This window comes from Salvelinus namaycush, chromosome 31 (genome assembly GCF_016432855.1).
Source record: "Salvelinus namaycush isolate Seneca chromosome 31, SaNama_1.0, whole genome shotgun sequence".
NCBI lineage: Eukaryota > Metazoa > Chordata > Actinopteri > Salmoniformes > Salmonidae > Salvelinus > Salvelinus namaycush.
The window spans coordinates 47,718,161-47,739,567 of record NC_052337.1 but is presented as its reverse complement, the minus strand read 5'-3'; the positions used below and the strand labels follow the sequence as shown (position 1 = coordinate 47,739,567).

General features: G+C 42.6%; 1 protein-coding gene across 5 annotated transcripts in view; it reads left to right on the top strand.

Annotated features, from left to right (window-relative positions):
- The window catches only part of sec16a (SEC16 homolog A, endoplasmic reticulum export factor), a 78,171-nt gene that overhangs the window by 41,702 nt on the left and 15,062 nt on the right, over positions 1 to 21,407 (top strand). For all 5 annotated transcript variants that reach the window (XM_038970341.1, XM_038970337.1, XM_038970339.1 and 2 more), the window contains 3 exons: positions 155 to 252; positions 13,903 to 13,984; positions 14,750 to 14,867. In XM_038970341.1, the coding sequence (XP_038826269.1) occupies positions 155 to 252; positions 13,903 to 13,984; positions 14,750 to 14,867 (298 nt within the window). The remainder of the gene's footprint in view (positions 1 to 154; positions 253 to 13,902; positions 13,985 to 14,749; positions 14,868 to 21,407) is intronic.

Genomic DNA, 21,407 nt, shown 5'->3' with positions numbered 1-21,407 from the left:
ACTTCTAAAATGCAATGCAAGCAGGATAAAATTGCAGAATGTGATTGCATGGGAACTTAGTTAACCCACTTAGTGCATATTCAGACATTTTGACTGTGGTGTGAATACATGTACTATAGCTATATGTGTGTTATCCTTTTTACTGCCTGTGTAGGATGCCCTGGAGGCAGCCATGAAGGGAGCTCTGTGGGGCCACGCCCTGCTGCTGGCCAGTAAGATGGACAGCCGGACACACGCTCGCGTCATGACCAGGTGGGTGAAGAGAACGCATGCAACCCATGCACATCGAATGGCTTTAGTCAGGGGCTTCAGCAAAAAAAGAAGATTCTAAACACAGATCTATGCTGCTAGCTTGGTCCCAGATCTGCCAAACATGGCATGATAACGATCATAGGAGTTGGCTATACAGCAACAGATCTGGGACCAGAGGGTTATACTAGGAATCTAGCTAGATCTACTCAGCGTTTTCTAAAGCTAGCCAGCTTCAGTTAGCTTCATCCATGTTACGAAGGTGGATGGATAGTGATCCTTCAGCTACCGCTAGCTTGAGTAGAACTCGGCCATGCTTGTAACTGCGCATACATGTTGCACGTGGACACCCCAGCTAGTCAAACGCCGAACTCTTTACGAAATCAAAATTAAAAAAGTTATTCAGCAGGCTAAGGTGGGAAATAGGCTACTAGAAGAGCACTCTTTCTTTTATTCCTCGTGTCATTAATGCCGTCTTTGGTGTGAAATGCACAAGCACCTTTATCCCCTCTATCAAGATTTTTTTTGTATTAAGTTATATGAAAGTTTCATTGCGCTTTAAGTTTCATATTCACCCTGTCATAAATGGGTGGTGTGATTTTGTATTTGGATACAACTATTTTTAACACACCATTTGAAATGTTTAATTTGTCTTCCTCAAAAATGGTCTGGAGAATGAAGGGATGATGCACTCTTTGCGAGATGGAGGGAATCTAATTTGTTTGGTCCTCAACTCGAAGCTCAAACACTTAGGTTCTTAAGAATCTTAAGAATCTCATATATAAAATATATTTTGATTTGTTTAACACTTTAACACTTTGTTGGTCACTACACGATTCCATATGTGTTATTTCATAGTTTTGATTCTACAATGTAGAAAATAGTAAATAAAGAAAAACCCTGGAATGAATAGGTGTGTCCAAACCTTTGACTGGTACTGTATATTTATTTATATTTATTTTAACCTTTATTGAACTAGACAAGTCAGTTAAGAACAAATTCTTACTTTACGATGACGGCCAACCCCGACCTAACCCTGACGATGCTGGGCCAATTCTGCGCCGCCCTATGGAACTCCCAATCACAGCCGGTTGTGATACAGCCCGAGATCGAACCATGGTCTGTAGTGATGCCTCTAGCACTGAGATACAGTGCCTTAGATTGCTGCGCCACTCGGGAGCCCAAAGAATATCACATATACATAAGTATTCATACTCTTTACTCAGTACTTTATTGAAGCACCCTTTGTCAGTGATTACAGCTTCAAGTCTTCTTGGGTATGACGAGAAGCTTGGCACACCTGTATTTGGGGAGTTTCTCCCATTCTTCTCTGCAGTTCCTCTCAAGCTTTGTCAGGTTGGATGGGGAGTGTCGCTGCACAGCTATTTTCAGGTCTCCCCAGAGATGTTCGATCGGGTTCAAGTCCGGGTTCATTCAAGGACATTCAGAGATTTGTCCCGAAGCCACTCCTGCGTTGTCTTGGCTGTGTGCTTAGGGTTGTTGTCCTGTTGGAAGGTTAACCTTCGCCCCAGTCTGAGATCCTGAGCGCTCTGGAGCATGTTTTCATCAAGGATCTCTCTGTACTTTGCTCCGTTCATCTTTCCCTCGATGCTGACTACTCTCCCAGTCTCTGCCGCTGAAAAACATCCCCACCGCATGATGCTGCCACCCATGCTTCACCGTAGGGATGGTGCCAGGTGTCCTCCAGGCGTGACGCTTGGCATTCAGGCCAAAGAGTTCGATCTTTGTTTTATCAGACCAGAGAATCTTTCTCATGGTCTGAGAGGTCTGTAGGTGCCTTTTGGAAAACTCCAAGCGGGCTGTCATGTGCCTTTTGCTGAGAAGTGGCTTCCATCTGGCCACTCTACCATAAAGGCCTGAATGGTGGTGTGCTGCAGAGATGATTGTCCTTCTGGAAGGTTCTCCCATCACCACAGAGGAACTCTAGAGTGACCATCGTGTGGTATCCTTCCCCAGATCTGCCTCGACACAATTCCATCTCGGAGCTCTACGGACAATTCCTTCGACCTCATAGCTTGGTTTTGGCTCTGACAAGCATTTGTCAACTGTGGTTCTTTATATAGACAGGTGTGTGTGTCTTTGCAAATCATGTCCAATCAATTGAATCTACCACAGGTGGAGTCCAAGTTGTAGAAACATCTCAAGGATGATCAATGGAAGCAGGATGCACTGGAGCTCAATTTCGAGTCTTATAGCAAAGGATCTGAATACTTATGTAAAGCATTTGTTTTTATTTTTACCAAATTTAGCAAAAACATTCTAAAAACCTGTTTTTGCTCTGTCATTTTGGGGTGTTCTGTGTAGATTGATTTAATCAATTTTAGAATAAGGCTGTAATCTCACAAAAAATTCAAGGGGTCTGAATTCTTTCCAAATGCAGTGTATACACGGGGTACGAGTACCGAGTCGTATGAGGTAATTGAGGTAGATATGTACATTTAGGTAGGGGATAAGTGACTAGGCAACAGTGTCGTGTCTTTACTATCATTAAATGTGAAGACTGTTATTTTATCAAATCAGTTCTCTAGGTTTAATTATTACGCGATTAAACTAATCCTGTAATCATTAATTAACTAGGAAGTCGGTGCACCACGGGAAAATGTTTAGAGTAATAATTTTCCGATAACCGATAACTAATAACTCTTCAGGTATTTTAATATCTTATCAATTACAGTCTTCCATTAATGATTATTAATTGCCTTGTTAGTCTCATTCCAAACGTCATAAAATTCTTGGTTATCTGTACGAACCCTAGCATAAATTATGAATCAGCAATATACAAATTGGCTTAATTATTTATTTACTAACTAAATAATCACAGAAATATATAACAAAAAGTAGATATTGGTTACTAACAATGATACAAAGGAAAAGTCAGTCTGTCTTTCGTGGTTGTAGGTGGTTAGAATGGATATTTCAGAGTACGTTCAAAAATGTTTTCATAGAATAGATGTTTCGGCGGTTGTCTGTATTCTCGTTCCAGGTTTATGTAATTTCTAGCTGCAGACTAGTAATTCGTGTCTAAGATTTTCTCTTATTCTGTAGGGATCGATAGTCTCAGAGTTTAACCATTTCCAGCCGTGTAGCCAATGCTCCACTTGGTATAGTCTTGTCCTTTTGGTAGAGTTGTAGTATAAACCACTTCACACGCCAGCGTCACCCGGCATATTTTGGTCTTAGAAATACAACCATTTGCAACCTTAGTTTACAACATGGTTTGCGTGGTCTGGTGTGAATTTCATCAGGAGTGGGTTTTATACATTGCAATAGAAAAGGGCGATCCATGACGCCTAATGTGATGTCTGGGCTCACGGGGGTGTGGCCACTGACTAGTTAATCTTTATATGAAAATCCATACTCTCATTTAGAAGGTTAATATCACATATCTTTTCACCAATAGTTTCATGTTTAATCACATACTTTTCACAATATTTAAATGTAAACCTGACAGCTGGGATCTACACCCAGAAAGGGCCACGTCATGACAACAGGATAGATAATTAACAGGAGCAGCAGCATATGTGATGAGCCAAAAGTGAGTGCAAAGAGGTTACTACAGATAGTCAGGGTAAACCAAGATGGCAGCGCAGTAGGACGTGTATATCTGTCTTTGTCTTATTGCTTGTAAATAGCCTGTCATTTTGTATATATCTTAATCTCACTTCTGTCTATGAACTAAATATACTTTCCTGCAACCCGCCTCACCCAATGTGGTACGGATCTGCTTCATTCCTTATAACTGGAACTTCCATCAGGAGCTAGCCAGCTAACTAGCTACTAGTCTTTGTTAGCTACGGCTAGCTGTCCTCGCCTTTTTTCCCCGGAATCAGCCAGCCTTAGCTCGGGACAATCACCTGCCAGTCTGCACAGCGCGGTATCAACCCAGATCACATCGGACTGCGTCTCTCTACCATATCACCGGATTCTTGCCGCCCTGGATCATTACACTGGATCATTACTCCTAGCTAGCTGCAAACAAGTGGCTACTGTTAGCTAACGCCTCTGTCCCAAAACATGCACCAGCTAGCCTCGAGCGAGGCCATATACCAACTAATTCTAGGGCTACAATTACCTCCTTTGCCAATTGGCCTGAACCCTTTATTGTCGGCACGGAGCCCCGCCGATCCATCACGACTGGACTGCCGACGTGATCGCCCGATGTGGTCTCAACAACAACATCTATTCTGTTACGATATCGCCACAAAACCATCTACTAGCCCCGGCCTGTTAGCTTTTTCTGAATGCTGTGTCCCCTGCTCGCCCAGTGTAGTAGTGAATATCGTATAGCACCCTGTCTCACCTATTGCTTCCTTTGACCCTATGATCACTCGGCTACACAGCTGATGCCCCCTGGACTGTTTCAATAACACGGTACCTCATTTTGTTTACGTGTCGGCCCCAGTCTCAAACTCAGGTCCTGTATGTATCTAACTGACCCGCTCTGCCCTTTCTTCGCCATTTACCCGTTGTTGTCTTAGCTCTCCTGATCAACACCTGTGATTGCTTTATGCCTCTCTCTGTCAATATGTCTACTGCTTGTGTACTGCTGTCTTGGCTAGTTTTTATGGCTTTATTTCACTGTAGAGCCCTGAGTCCCACTCAAATTGCCTTAGATAGCTCTTTCGATTCCCCCCCCCCCCCCCCACACACACACACGTGGAGACCTCACCTTTGTTAATTGATAACTCCAGAGACTAAACCTCTCATCACGCAACGCATAGGTTTACCTCCACTGTACTCACATCCTACCATACCCTTGTCTGTACATTATGCCTTGAATCTATTCTACCACACCCAGAAATCTGCTCCTTTTATTCTGTCCCCAACGCACTAGACGACCGGTTCTTATAGCCTTTAGCCGTACCCTTATCCTACTCCTCCTCTGGTGATGTAGAGGTTAATCCAGGACCTGCAGTGCCTAGCTCCACTCCTATTCCCCAGGTGCTCTCATATGTTGACTTCTGTAAAAGTCAAAGCCTTGGTTTCATGCATGTTAACATCAGAAGCCTCCTCTCTAAGTATGTTTTATTCACTGCTTTAGCACACTCCGCCAAACCTGATGTCCTAGCCGTGTCTGAGTCCTGGCTTAGGAAGGCCACCAAAAATTCAGAAATTTCCACCCCCATCTATAACATTTTCCTCCAAGATAGAACTGCCAATCTACAATCTACTGCAGAGACAGCCTGCAGAGTTCTGTCATGCTATCCAGGTCTGTGCCCAAACAGTTCGAGCTTCTACTTTTAAAATCCACCTTTCCAGAAATAAGTCTAACTGTTGCCGCTTGTTACAGACCCCCCCCCCCCCCCCCCAGCCCCCAGCTGTGCCCTGGACACCATATGTGAATTAATCTTCCCCCATTTATCTTCAGAGTTTGTACTGTTAGGTGACCTAAATTGGGATATGCTTAACACCCCGGCCATCCTACAATCTAAGCTAGATGCCCTCAATCTCACCCAAATTATCATGGAACCTACCAGGTACAACCCCAAATCCGTAAACTCGGGCACCCTCATAGATATCATCCTGACCAACCTGCCCTCTAAATACACCTCTGCTGTGTTCAACCAGGATCTCAGCGATCACTGCCTCATTGCTTGCATCCGTAATGGGTCCGCGGTCAAACGACCACCCCTCAACACAGTCAAACGCTCCCTAAAACACTTCAGTGATCAAGCCTTTCTAATCGACCTGGCCCGGGTATCCTGGAAAGATATTGACCTCATTCCGTCAGTAGAGGATACCTGGCTATTCTTTAAAAGTGCTTTCCTCACCATCTTAAATAAGCATGCCCCATTCAAAAAATTTAGAACCAGGAACAGATATAGCCCTTGGTTCACTCCAGACCTGACTGCCCTTGACCAGCACAAAAACATCCTGTGGCATTACTGCATTAGCATCGAATAGCCCCCGCGATATGCAACTTTTCAGGGAAGTTAGGAAAGCAAAGGCTAGCTTTTTCAAGCAGACATTTGCATCCTGTAGCACAAACTCAAAAAAGTTCTAGGACACTGTAAAGTCCATGGAGAATAAGAGCACCTCCTCCCAGCTGCCCACTGCACTGAGGCTAGGAAACACTGTCACCACTGATAAATCTAAGATTATTGAGAATTTCAATAAGCAATTTTCTACGGCTGGCCATGCTTTCCTCCTGGCTACCCCTACCCCGGTCGACAGCTCTGCGCACCCCACAACTTGCCCAAGCCTCCCCATTTCTCCTTCACCCAAATCCAGATAGTTGATGTTCTGAAAGAGCTGCAAAATCTGGACCCGTACAAATCAGCTGGGCTAGACAATCTAGACCCTCTTTCTAAAATGATCCGCCGCAATTGTTGCAACCCCTATTACTAGCCTGTTCAACCTCTTTCGTATCGTTTGAGATCCCCAAATATTGGAAAGCTGCCGCAGTCATCCCCCTCTTCAAAGGGCGAGACACTCTAGACCCAAACTGTTAGAAAGGCAGGGTAGGATAGATATAGGTCTAAGGTCTTCGAAAGCCAAGTTAACAAACAGATCACCGACCATTTCGAATCCCACCGTACCTTCTCCGCTATGCAATCTGGTTTCCGAGCTGGTCATGGGTGCACCTCAGCCACACTCAAGGTCCTAAACGATATCATAATCTCCATCGACAAAAGACAGTACTGTGCAGCTGTATTCATAGACCTGGCCAAGGCTTTCGACTCTGTCAATCACCCTATTCTTATCGGCAGACTCAACAGCCTTAGTTTCTCAAATGACTGCCTCGCCTGGTTCACCAACTACTTCTCAGACAGAGTTCAGTATGTCAAATCGGAGGGCCTGTTATCCGGACCTCTAGCAGTCTCTATGGGGGTGCCACAGGGTTCAATTCTTGGTCCCCGACTCTTTTCTCTGTATACATCAATGATGTCGCTCTTGCGGCTGGTGATTCTCTGAGCCACCTCTACGCAGACGACAACATTCTGTATTCTTCTGGCCCCTGTGTTCTTCTGGCCCTTCTTTGGACACTGTACAACTCTCCTTCCGTGGCCTCCAACTGCTCTTAAATGCAAGTAAAACTAAATGCATGCTCTTCAACCGATCGCTGCCCTCACCTGCCCGCCCGGCTAGCATCACTACTCTGTATGGTTCTGACTTAAAATATGTGGACAACTACAAATACCTAGGTGTCTGGCTAGACTGTAAACTCTCCTTACAGACTCATATTAAGCATCTCCAATCCAAAATTAAATCGAGAATCGGCTTCCTAATTCGCAACAAAGCATCCTTCACTCATGCTGCCAAACACCCTCGTAAAACTGACTATCCTACCGATCCTCAACTTCGGCGATGTCATTTACAAAATAGCCTCCAACACTCTACTCAGCAAATTGGATGCAGTCTATCACAGTGCCATCCGTTTCGTCACCAAAGCCCCATATACTACCCACCACTGCGACCTGTATGCTCTCGTTGGCTGGCCCTCGCTTCATATTCGTCGCCAAACCCACTGGCTCCAGGTCATCTGTAAGTCGTTGCTCGGTAAAGCCCTGCCTGATCTCAGCTCACCATAGCAGCACCCACCCGTAGCACGCGCTCCAGCAGGTATATTTCACTGGTCGCCCCCAAAGCCAATTCATATTTTGGCCGCCTTTCCTTCCAGTTCTCTGCTGCCAATGACTGGAACGAATTGCAAAAATCACTGAAGCTGGAGACTCATATCTCCCTAACTAACTTTAAGCATCAGCTATCAGAACAGCTTACAGATCATTGCACCTGTACATAGCCCATCTGTAAATAGCCCATCCAACTACCTCATCCCCATATTGTTATTTTATTTATTTTTTATTTTTTGCGCCTTTGCAACCCAGTATCTCTACTTGCACATTCATCTTCTACACATCTATCACTCCAGTGTTTATTTGCGAAATTGTAATTATTTCGCCACTACGGCCTATTTATTGCCTTACCTCCCTAATCTTATTTCATTTGCATACACTGTATATAGACTTTTCTATTGTGTTATTGGCTGTACGTTTCTTAATTCCATGTGTAACTCTGTGTTGTTTGTCGCACTGCTTTACTTTATCTTGGCCAGGTCACAGTTGTGAATGAGAACTTGTTCTCAACTGGCTTACCTGGTTAAATAAAGGTGAAATTACCAAATAGCTATTTATAAATTTTTTACTATTTGGCTAAAGTTGCCGCTTTCAAGGAGCGGGACACTAATCTGGACTCTTAAAAGAAATCCTTCGACGAACCATCAAACAGGCAAAGCATCTCTACGACTGAGATCCAATCTACTACACCGTCTCTGACACTCGTCGGATGTGGCACAGCTTGCAAACTATCACGGATTACAAAGGGAATCCCAGCTACGAGCTGCCCAGTGACGCGAGCCTACCCGACTAGAAAAATACCTTCTATCCCCGCTTCGAGGCAAGTAACACTGAACCATGCGTGAAAGCACCAGCTGTTCCGGACAACTGTGTGATCACTCTCTCCATAGCCAATGTAGCCAATGTGAATAAGACCTTTTAAACAGATTAACAATCACAAGGCTGCAGGGCCAGACGAATTACCAGGATGCTTACTCGGAGCATGTGCTGACCAGCTGGCAAATGTCTTCACTGCCATTTTCAACCTCTTCCTGACCCAGTCTGTAATACCTGCATGTTTCAAGCAGACCACTATAGGCCCTGCGCCCAAGAACGCAAAGTAACCTGTCTAAATGACTATCGCCCCGTAGCACTCAAATCTGTAGCTATGAAAGGCTGGTCATGGCTCAACATCCCCCATTTTCCACTTTAGGCACTCCTCCTTCTCTCCAATCCTTACATTTTATGGTTTGACAGGAAGAGGGTAATAGGATAATAAACCATACTTTCTCCCTTCAGGGGATTTGACCTGACCTCAACCCCTCCTTCGCCTAATCCACAGATGTCCATCCGCTTCCCCTATAGCAATCCTGTTACTTCCTCCCGTCCACCCAACACATTCCGAAGCCATCGGTCTTTCTACAGAGAACCATTAACCTCTGACATAAAAACCAGTCTCTTCCACTTTTTTGATATACTGTATTATGCTTATGCGTATAACAATTAGAGGTCGACCGATTATGATTTTTCCCGATTATTGGAGGACCAAAAAAAGCTGATGCCGATTAATCGGCCGATTTTTTTAAAATTATTTATAAAAAATAAAATAAAGTTTTTGGGGAAGATTTTTGTTGTTGTTATAATGACAATTACAACAATACTGAATGAACACTTATTTGAACTTAATATAATACATCAATAAAATGAATTTAGCCTCAAATAAATAATGAAACATGTTCAATTTGGTTTAAATAATGCAAAAACAAAGTGTTGGGGAAGAAAGTAAAAGTGCAATATGTGCCATGTAAGAAAGCTAATGTTTAAGTTCCTTGCTCAGAACATGGGAACAAATGAAAGCTGGTGGTTCCTTTTAACATGAGTCTTCAATGTTCCCAGGAAAGAAGTTTTAGGTTGTAGTTATTATAGGAATTATAGTACTATTTCTCTCTATACCTTTTGTATTTCATATACCTTTGACTCTTGGATGTTCTTATAGGCACTATATAGTATTGCCAGTGTAACAGTATAGCTTCCGTCCCTCTCCTCGCCCCTACCTGGGCTCGAACCAGGAACACATCGACAACAGCCACCCTCGAAGCATAGCTCCACAAAAGCCGCGGCCCTTGCAGAGCAAGGGGAACAACTACTCCAAGTCTCAGAGCGAGTGGCGTCACCAATTTGAAACGCTATTAGCGCGCACCCCGCTAACTAGCTAGCCATTTCACATCGGTTACACCAGCCTAATCTTGGGAGTTGATAGGCTTGAAGTCATAAACAGCTCAATGCTTGAAGCATTGCGAAGAGCTGCTGGCAAAACGCACGAAAGTGCTGTTTGAATGAATGCGTACAAGCCTGCTGCTGCCTACCATCGCTCAGTCAGACTGCTCTATCAAATATCAAATCATAGACTTAATTATAACATAATAACACACAGAAATACGAGCCTTTGGTCATTAATAAGGTCGAATCCGGAAACAAAACGTTTATTCGGTGAAATACGGAACGGTTCCGTATTTTATCTAACGGGTGGCATCCCTAAGTCTAAATATTGCTGTTACATTGTACAACCTTCAATGTTATGTCATAAATATGTACAATTCTGGCAATTTAATTACGGTCTTTGTTAGGAATAAATGTGCTAAACACAGTTCGCAACGAGCCAGGCGGCCCGAACTGCTGCATTATACCCTGACTGCTTGCACGGAACGCAAGAGAAGTGACACAATTTCCCTAATTATAAGAAATTCATGTTAGCAGGCAATATTAACTAAATATGCAGGTTTAAAAATATATACTTGTGTATTGATTTTAAAGGAAGGCATTGATATTTATGATTAGGTTTGGTGCAATGACAGTGCTAAATCATCGCCGTTTGGCGAAGTAGGCTGTGATTCGTTGAGAAATTAACAGGCACCGCATCGATTATATGCAACGCAGGACACGCTAGATAAACTAGTAATATCATCAACCATGTGTAGTTAACTAGTGATTATGTGAAGATTGATTGTTTTTTGTAAGTTTAATGCTAGCTAGCAACTTTCCTTGGCTTCTTGCTGCCCTCGCGTAACAGGTAGTCAGCCTGCCACGCAGGCTCCTCGTGGAGTGCAATGTAAGGCAGGTGGTTAGAGCGTTGGACTAGTAACCGGAAGGTTGCAAAAACAAATCCCCGAGCTGACAAGGTAAAAATCTGTCATTCTGCCCCTGAACAAGGCATTTAACTCACCGTTCCTAGGCCGTCATTGAAAATATGAATGTGTTCTTAACTGACTTGCCTAGTTAAATAAAGGTGTAAAAAATAAAAAATAGGTGTCCAAAAATACCGATTTCCGATTTGTTATGAAAACTTGAAATCGGCCATAATTAATCGGCCATTCCGATTAATCGGTCGACCTCTAATAACAATATTCAAAGTTTGCCCCGAATCCAACAATGGCAAGCCTAAATAAGTTCAGGAGTAAACATTTGCTTAACAAGTCACATAATAAGATGCATTGACTCACTTTGTGTGCAATAATAGTGTTTAGAATGATTTTTGAATGACTACCTCATCTCTGTACCGATTCAACCACCATGGGCAAAGGGGGTGATATTAATTAACATACATTTTTATCAAATGTGCAAACATATCCTGAAGGTAGATGGATGATTTTAAATATGTTATTGGACCATAAACAGATATGGCTTGTTGACCTATACGGTCAAAATAATTATGATCCATGCTTCCTTGAAAATATTCACTACTGTTCAAAGGTTTGGGGTCAATTAGAAATGTCCTTGTTTTTGAAAGAAAAGCAAAAAAAAATGTCCATTAAAATAATAATCAAATTGATCAGAAATACAGTGTAGACATTGTTGTAAATGACTATTGTAGCTGGAACACGGCAAATCTTTTATGGAATATCTACATAGGTGTACAGAGGCCCATTATCAGCAACCATCACTCCTGTGTTCCAATGGCACGTTGTGTTAGCTAATCCAAGTTTATCATTTAAAAGTCTAATTGATCATTAGAAAACCCTTTTGCAATTGTTAGCACCGCTGAAAACTGTTCTGATTTAAAGAAGCAATAAAACTGGCCTTTAGACTAGTTGAGTATCTGGAGCATCAGCATTTTGTGGGTTCGTTTACAGGCTCAAAATGGCCCGACTCAAATCACTTTCTTCAGTATATTCTTGTTCTGAGAAATGAAGGCTATTCCATGCGAGAAATTGCCAAGAAACTGAAGATCTCGTACAATGGTGTGTACTACTCCCTTCACAGAACAGCGCAAACTGGCTCTAATCAGAATAGAAAGAGTGGGAGGCCCCAGTACACAACTGAGCAAGAGGACAAGTAGATTAGAGTGTCTAGTTTGAGAAACAGACGCCTCACAACTCCTCAACTGGCAACTTCATTAAATAGTACCCCCAAAACACCAGTCTCAATGTCAACGGTGAAGACGCGACTCCAGGATGCTGGCCTTCTAGGTAGAGTTGCAAAGAAAAAGCCATATCTCAGACTGGCCAATAAAAAGAGAAGATTAAGATGGGCAAAAGAACAAACAGTGGACAGAGAATGTTTTTTTTCTTTGCAACTCTGCCAAGAAGGCCAACATCCCGGAGTTGCCTCTTCACTGTTGACGTTGAGACTGGTGTTTTGCGGGTACTATTTAAGACAAACATTGACAGTAGCTTGACCTTAATGGAAAGCTCAGTGACCTTCAACGAGGCACCGTCATAGGATGCCACCTTTCTAACAAATCAGTTCGTCAAATATCTGCCCTGCTATAGCTGCCCCAGTCAACTGTAAGTGCTGTTATTGTGGAGTGAAAACGTCTAGGAGCACCAACGGCTCAGCTGTCAAGTGGTAGGTCACACAAGCTCACAGAACAGGACCGCTGAGTGCTAAAGCACAAAGCGTGTAAAAATTGTCTTTCCTCAGTTGCAACATTCACAACCGAGTTCCAAACTACCTCTGGAAGCAACGTCAGCACATTAACTGTTCGTCGGGAACTTCATGAAATGGGTTTCCATAGCCGAGCAGCCGCACACAAGCCTAAGATCGCCATGCGCAATGCCAAGCTTCGGCTAGAGTGGTGTAAAGCTCGCCGCCATTGGACTCAGGAGCAGTGGAAACGCATTCTCGGGAGTGATGAATCACGCTTCAGCATCTGGCAGTCCGGCAGATGAATATGGGTTTGGCGGATGCCAGGAGAACGCTACCTGCCCAATGCATAGTGCCAACTGTAAAGTTTGATGGAGGAGTAATAATGGTCTGGGGCTGTTGTTTTTCATGGTTCGGACTAGGCCCCTTAGTTCCAGTGAAGGGAAATCTTAACGCTACAGTATACAATGACATTCTAAAGGATTCTGTGCTTCCAACTTTGTGGCATCAGTTTGGAAGGCCCTTTCCTGTTTCAGCATGACAATGCCCCCGTGCACAAAGCGAGGTCCATACAGAAATGGTTTGTCGGGATCGGTGTGGAAGAACTTGACTGGCCTGCACAGAGCCCTGACCTCCACCCCATCGAACACCTTTAGGATAAATTGGAACACCGACTGCGAGCTAGTGCCCGACCTCACTAATGCTCTTGTGGCTGAATAGGAGCAGGTCCCCACAACAATGTTCCAACATCTAGTGGAAGGTCCTCCCCAGAAGGGTGGAGGCTTTATAGCAGCAAAGGGGGGACCAACTCCATATTAATGCCCATGATTTTGGAATGAGATGTTGGACGAGCAGGTGTCCACAAGCTTTTGGTCATTTAGTTTATTTTTGTATTTCGTTTTCAATAAATGTGCTAATTTCTAAACATTTTTCTCTTTGTCGTTATGGGATATTGTGTGTAGATGGGGGAGAAGAAAATATATTCAATCCATTTTGAATTCAGGTTGTAACACAGCAAATTGTGGAATAAGTCAAGGGGTAGGAATACTCTCTGAAGGCATTGTATGTACAAAAAAGTTGCTCAACGTAGAAAAAACACACAAAATGGCAGAATTAGTCAGGAGGCCAGAAGACGTTAGCTATCCAAAAAAAGAGGTGAATGTATTGACCGAAAAATATGAAACTTGTGATCCTTTTTTCTTGGGGTGGTCAGGTTTGCGAACAGTCTGCCCATCAACGATCCTCTGCAGACAGTGTACCAACTGATGTCTGGGAGGATGCCCGCCTCAGCCACTGTGAGTATGACCCTGTGATACCTTTTCTAATTTGATAACAGAACCACACTTCTCTCTTGTTTTAGAAATTACAATTTTGAGAAACAAAAGGGAGGATTTTTTTTAAATTTAAATTAAATTAGTTATTAATTTAACAGGGATTTAGATTTAAAGGCCCAATCTCAAAAATGAGACTGTCTTGTGTTTAATATATATTTCCACACTATAAGGTTGGAATAATACTGTGAAATTGGGGAAATTATGACAATGCCCTTTTAGTGTAATAGCTTTTTGAAAAGGTTGCCTGGAAGTTCATTCTGTTTTGGTGGGATGGAGTTTTGGCTTTCCTGGTGACATCACCAGGTGGTAAATTAGTTAATAGACCAATAATAAGAGAGAATTCCAAACCTCTGTTAGATTTCAGTTTTCCCTTCCCCACTCAGTCCTAGCAAAATTCTTGCATAAGAAATTGCTCTTTGCTAACCTATTTTTGTTTCTTTTTGACCATTTCATTTGAAAACAATCATAGTAAGTTACTTAATTGTTACCCAGGTATTATATGATATTAGATTAAAACGGCTGCATTTGACCTTTAACATTAAATGTTTAAAATTAAATTGTTCTTGTAGCTTAATGAACATTTTCAAGTCATAAAAAAGTGATCTTTAAGCAATGCGAAAATAAAGTTGGCTGTTCAATACTGAACTGCACTTATTGAAGAACGGATCAAAAAAGTAAATTTGGGGTTAGCACTATACTGTAAAAGTTACATAAGTGTCTCTGCAGTGCTGTGGAGATGAGAAGTGGGGCGACTGGCGCCCCCATCTGGCCATGGTGCTGTCCAACCTGACCCACACTTTGGACCTGGACACGCGTACCATCACCACCATGGGAGACACTCTGGGTGAGACATCAAAGGACACGTTTATGGGCCAGAAGTTTTCCCTGACCACGTAACCTGACCATAGTTTTCTTGGTTAGGTCACATGTGGTCAGGAGAAACTCTGGTCCTTAATCACATTAAATGCATAGGATGTATGGAGGATGTTTGTTGCTGAACTCTTGTACGCTGACAAGTGAAAATGTAATCTAAATGTTCCCTATCATGACTATAAGATGATTTATCATCATAGTATATAATAGTTTGTCATCAACCATGACCATCGTCATTATGATGGTTATTAGGCCTGGGAATTGCTAGGGACCTTAGGATATGATCACAATACTTAGGTGCCGGTACAATATGTATGGCGAACCTCATGGTACTATATGTATTGCGATTCAGTGGTGGTCAGTGCTGTTTTTAAGCTTAGGGAGGGCGATTATTTATTCATTTTATAAGCATGGACTTATTTCTATTACAGCATAATTTGGATGACTGTCATTCTTATTCCATTCACCCAGCCTAATGTAACATCAATAGATTTAGGTTACTACATGATACTCTAATTTTCCCTATACCCATCAGGAGGTTGCTACAACCTAGCCTATGAATAGGGCAGTGTGCAGTGCGATTGCATCGTTTGTGGATCTATTGGGGCGGTAAGCAAATTGAAGTGGATCTAGGGTGTCAGGTAAGGTAGAGGTGATATGATCCTTGACTAGCCTCTCAAAGCACTTCATGATGACAGAAGTGAGTGCTACAGGGCGATAGTCATTTAGTTCAGTTACCTTTGCTTTCTTGGGTACAGGAACAATGTTGGCCATCTTGAAGCATGTGGGGACAGCAGACTGGGATAGGGAGAGATTGAATATGTCCGTAAACACTCCAGCCAGCTGGTCTGCGCATGCTCTGAGGACGCGGCTAGGGATGCCGTCTGGGCTTGCAGCCTTGTGAGGGTTAACACGCTTAAATGGCTTACTCAGGTCGGCCATGGAGACGGAGAGCCCACAGTCCTTGGTAGCAGGCCGCGTTAGTGGCGCACTGTGTTATCCTCAAAGCGAGCGAAAAAGGTGTTTAGCTTGTCCGGAAGCAAGATGTTCGTGTCCGCGACGTGACTGGTTTTCCTTTTGTAGTCCGTGATTATCTGTAGACCCTGCCACAAATGTCTTGTTTCTGAGCTGGTGAATTGCGACTCCACTTTGTCTCTATACTGACGTTTTGCCTGTTTGATTGCCTTACGTAGGGAATAACTACACTGTTTGTATTCAGCCATATTCCCAGTCACCTTGCCATGTTTAAATGCAATGGTTCGCACTTTCAGTTTTGCACAATTGCTGCCATCTATCCACGGTTTCTGGTTAGGGTAGGTTTTAATAGGCACAGTGGGTACAACATCTCCTATACACTTCCTGATAAACTCAGTCACCGTATATATGTATTCGTCAATGTTATTCTCGGAGGCTACCCGGAACATATCCCAGTCCGTGTGATCAAAACAATATTGAAAAGTTGATTCCAATTGGTCAGACCGGCGTTGAATTGTCCTTAGCACGGGTACTTCCTGTTTTGAATTTCTGCCTCTAGGAAGGGAGGAGCAAAATAAATTAGTGATCAGATTTGTCGAAGGGAGGGCGGGGGAGGGCCTTGTAGGCATCCCAGAAGTTGTACAAATTTCCTCGACTAACCTGTACCCCCACACATTGACTCTGTACCTGTACCCCCTGTATATAGCCTCATTATTGTTATTTTATTGTTACTTTTTATTTTATTTATTAATTATTTTCTTAACTTTATTTCTTGAACTGCATTGTTGGTTAAGGGCTTGTAATTAAGCATTTCACTGTTGTATTCTGTGCATGTGACAAAAAATATTTGATTTGAGAGACATTGAACTAATCAAGGTGACAGACAGTGACACATTCAATATCGCCTTGCACACTCTTGCCTGCATCTAGGTGACCTAGGGTGTAATCATTAGTCCAAACAGTTGCAAAAACACTCAGTTTTCCAACTAAAACGATAGTTTCTATTGGACAAATTCAAGTAGATCTCTCCCCGTTTCATTCCGTTTGCTTCCGTTTGCAAAACGTTTTGCAACAGAATCGGCTAAATTAATACACCGCTGATCATCCGCACACACAGTTCACTTTCATTGCAGCCACAGCATTACCACTTTGCTTGTGTATAATTCCTTGCATCTATGGGCTCTCCTCCTCAACTTTTCCCTTCGCTTGTGGACTTCAGTGCACAACAAAACAGCTGTTTGTGATCAGGCACAAAAACCTCTTCAAACCATAGCCGCTAACCGCTACACAGCCTATACTGTCACCATTTCAACGTTATAGTCAACAAACTGGAACTAACGCATTTGTACACCGATTGGATTGTGGGTTTACTATCACGCAGTACACTGTACAGCTAGCAGTTACACCGGCAGAAAGAGGTGGGACCAAGTCACTCACTATTATTTGAGTCACAAGCAAGACTCAAGTCACAAGGTCCGAGTCTCAAGTCGAGTCCCAAGTAGAACAGGTCAAGACTGGAGTCAAGTCCAAGTCACCCATTCTAAGAGCCAATCAAGTTGAGTCAAGTTTTCAAGTTGAGTCTAAAAAACTAATCTATACATGCTTGTTCAACTATAAATCTTTGTCTATTTATTGAGGCTACCAGACAGCCATTTTCATTATTTTGTCTACAACACATTTTGATTAACCTATGTAATTGTAAAATGGGGACCTTGTAGCAGTCGTAATGGCCTGAAATCAGCAGAAGGTAAGGCAGGTTGACATGTAGTATTGGTGATCCAATGGTGAAAGCACCAAACCATACAAAATATACAAGTAGATTTACCAAATATACACGGGCAATAGCCCAAAAGAAATAGCCTCTGTATCAGGCTTAACCTGTCCTATCTGAATGGACACCGGTAGAGGGCTAGAATGTACAGACTCCCCTTGAGAAACCAAATCGAATCTGTCTAACAGGAGCTCAAAGAGGTAGGCCTACAATAACATAAGCACTTGGACCCCAGGACCATACAATTACCCAATTTGGCAATTGCAACCAATAAACTGGTTCTACAATGTAAAAGGCAGTTTCGACATCCATTGTTACATTGGTACATTCGTCTTAATCAGACGTGATGATGATTATTGATATTTCAACACCATGCATACATGGAACAATACTTTTCTATTATAGTGTGGAGTGTAGGCCACGTAGCCTATTTCTATGCGCACTGGGTAGCACGTCCTCCTATTACGCACAACAAAAATTATAGAAACATACAGTGCATTCGGAAATTTTTCAGGCCCCTTCACTTTTTCAACATTTTGTTACGTTACAGCCTTACTCTAAAATGTATTAAATGTTTTCCCTCATCAATCTACACACAATACCCCATAATGACAAAGCAAAACAGTTTTTTAGACATTTTTGCAAATGTATTAAAAATAAAAAACGGATACCTTATTTTGGGGCGGCAGGCCAGTAAACGAAAGGTTGCTGGATCGAATCGCTGAGCTGAAAAGTAAAAATATGTCGTTCTGCCCCTGAACAAAGCAGTTAACTCACTGTTCCCCCAGTAGGCTGTCATTGTAAATGAAAATGTGTTCTTAACTGACTTGCCTAGTTAAATAAATTTAAAAAACACAGTTGAAGTCGGAAGTTTACATACACCTGAGCCAAATACATTTAAACTCAGTTTTTCATAATTCCTGACATCTAATCCTAGTAAAAATTCCCTGTCTTAGGTTAGTTAGGACCACCACTTTATTTTAAGAATGTGAAATGTCAGAATAATAGTAGAGAGAATGATTTATTTCAGCTTTTATTTCTTTCATCACATTCCCAGTGGGTCAGAAGTTTACATACACTCAATTAGTATTTGGTAGCATTGCCTTTAAATTGTTTAACTTGGGTCAAATGTTTCGGGTAGCCTTCCACAAGCTTCCCACAAGTTGGGTGAATTTTGGCCTATTCCTCCTGACAGAGCTGGTGTAACTGAGTCAGGTTTGTAGGCCTCCTTGCTCGCACACGTTTTCTCAGTTCTGCCCAACATTTTGCTGTAGGCTTGAGGTCAGGGCTTTGTGATGGCCACTCCAATACCTTGACTTTGTTGTCCTTAAGCCATTTTGCCACAACTTTGGAAGTATGCTTGGGGTCAATGTCCATTTGGAAGACCCATTTGTGGCCAAGCTTTAACTCCCTGACTGATGTCTTGATGTTGCTTCAATATATCTACATAATTTTCTTTCCTCATGATGCCATCTATTTTGTGAAGTGTACCAGTCCCTCCTGCAGCAAAGCACCCCCCCCCCCCCCCCCCCCCACCACAACATGATGCTGCCACCCCCGTGCTTCACGGTTGGGATGGTGTTCTTCGGCTTGCAAGCATCCCCCTTTTTCCTCAAAACATAATGATGGTCATGATGGCGAAACAGTTCTATTTTTGTTTCATCAGGCCAGAGGATATTTCTCCAAAAAGTACAATCTTTGTCCCCATGTGCAGTTGCAAACCGTAGTCTGGCTTTTTTGTGGCGGTTTTGAAGCAGTGGCTTCTTCCTTGCTGAGCGGCCTTTCAGGTTATGTCGCTATATAGGACTCGTTTTACTGTGGATATAGATACTTTTGTACCTGTTTCCTCCAGCATATTCACAAGGTCCTTAGCTGTTCTGGGATTGATTTGCACTTTTCGCTCCACAGTACGTTAATCTCTAGGAGACAGAACGCATCTCCTTCCTGAGCGGTATGACGGCTGGGTGGTCCCATGGTGTTTATACTTGCATACTATTGTTTGTGCAGATGAACGTGGTACCTTCAGGTGTTTGAAAATTGCCTGAATCAGACTTGTGGAGGTCTACAATTATTTTTCTGAGGTCTTGGCTGATTTCTTTTGATTTTCCCATGATGTCAAGCAAGGAAGCACTGAGTTTGAAGGTAGGCCTTGAAATACATCCACAGGTACACCTCCAATTGACTCAAACGATGTCAATTAGCCTATCAGAAGCTTCTAAAGCCATTACATCATTTTCTGGAATTTTCCAAGCTGTTTAAAGGCACAGTCAACTTAGTGTATGTAAACTTCTGATCCACCCACTGGAATTGCGATACAGTGAATTATAAGTGAAATAATCTGTCTGTAAACAATTGTTGGAAAAATTACTTGTCAAAATTACTTGTCATTTGGGGAGAAACTCCCCAAATACAGGTATGCCAAGCTTGTAGCGTCATACCCAAGAAGACTCAAGGCTGTAATGACTGCAAAAAATGCTTCAACAAAGTACTGAGTAAAAGAGCTGAATACATATGTAAATATGATATTTCAATTAGCAAAAAAAAAAAATTAACTGTTTTTGCTCTGTCGTTATGGGGTATTGTGTGTAGATTGAAGGGAAAAAATGATTTAATACATTTTAGAATAATACTGGAAAATGTGGAAAAAGTGAAAGCATCTGAATACTTTCCGAATGCACTGTAGGACACAGACAAGAGGAACTCTGACATAACACAGGAAATATGAACAAAGGAAACCATACATTGAATCAAATGAACAGAACTTCTACCTCATGAGTCTTGCTAACATTCATGTGCACTATAAACATTGTGTCCACTCATAGCAGGCTAATAAATGGTTGGCTAAATGAAAATATATCGTATGCCTATTAAACATGAAACAAATGTCTACGTGTTGCAATAAACTGTATGGGGATGGAATGATGAAATGCTCCAGAAGACGTCATAATTTCTGTGTATCTATGGAAGGGGGTGAGAACCATGAGCCTCCTAGGTTTTGTATTGATATCAATGTACCCAGAGAACTGAAAATAGCTATTCTATGGCTACACCATGGTGCTACCATAGAGGGTGCTGTTGAGGCTACTGTAGACCTTCATTGCAAAAACAGTGTGTTTTAATCAGTTATTTGGTGACGTGAATATACACTAATATATACAAAAGTATGTGGACGAATTAGTGGATTCGGCTATTTTAGAAAATCGAGTACACCGCCATGCAATCTCCATAGACAAACATTGGCAGTAGAATGGCTTTACTGAAGTGACTTTCAATGTGGTACCACCATAGGATGCCACCTTTCCAACAAGTCAGTTCGTCAAATTTCTGCCCTGCTAGAGCTGCTCCGGTCAACTGTAAGTGCTGTTATTGTGAGGTGGAAATGTCTAGGAGCAACAACAGCTCAGCCGCGAAGTGGTAGGCCAGACAAGCTTAAAGACCGGGACCGCCGAGTGCTGAAGCGCATAACGCGTAAAGATCGCCTGTCCTCTTTTGCAACATTCACAACCGAGTTCCAAACTGTCTCTGGAAGCAACGTCAGCACAAGAACTGTTCGTCGGGAGCTTCAAGCAATGGGTTTACATGGCCGAGCAGCCGCACACAAGCATAAGATCGCTACGTGCAATGCCAAGCGTCTGCTGGAGTGGTGTAAAGCTCGCCGTCATTGGGGACTTGAGCAGTGGAAATGCGTTCTCGGGAGTGAGGAATCACACTTCATCTGGCAGTCTGACAGACGAATCTGGGTTTTGTGGATGCTAGGAGAACACT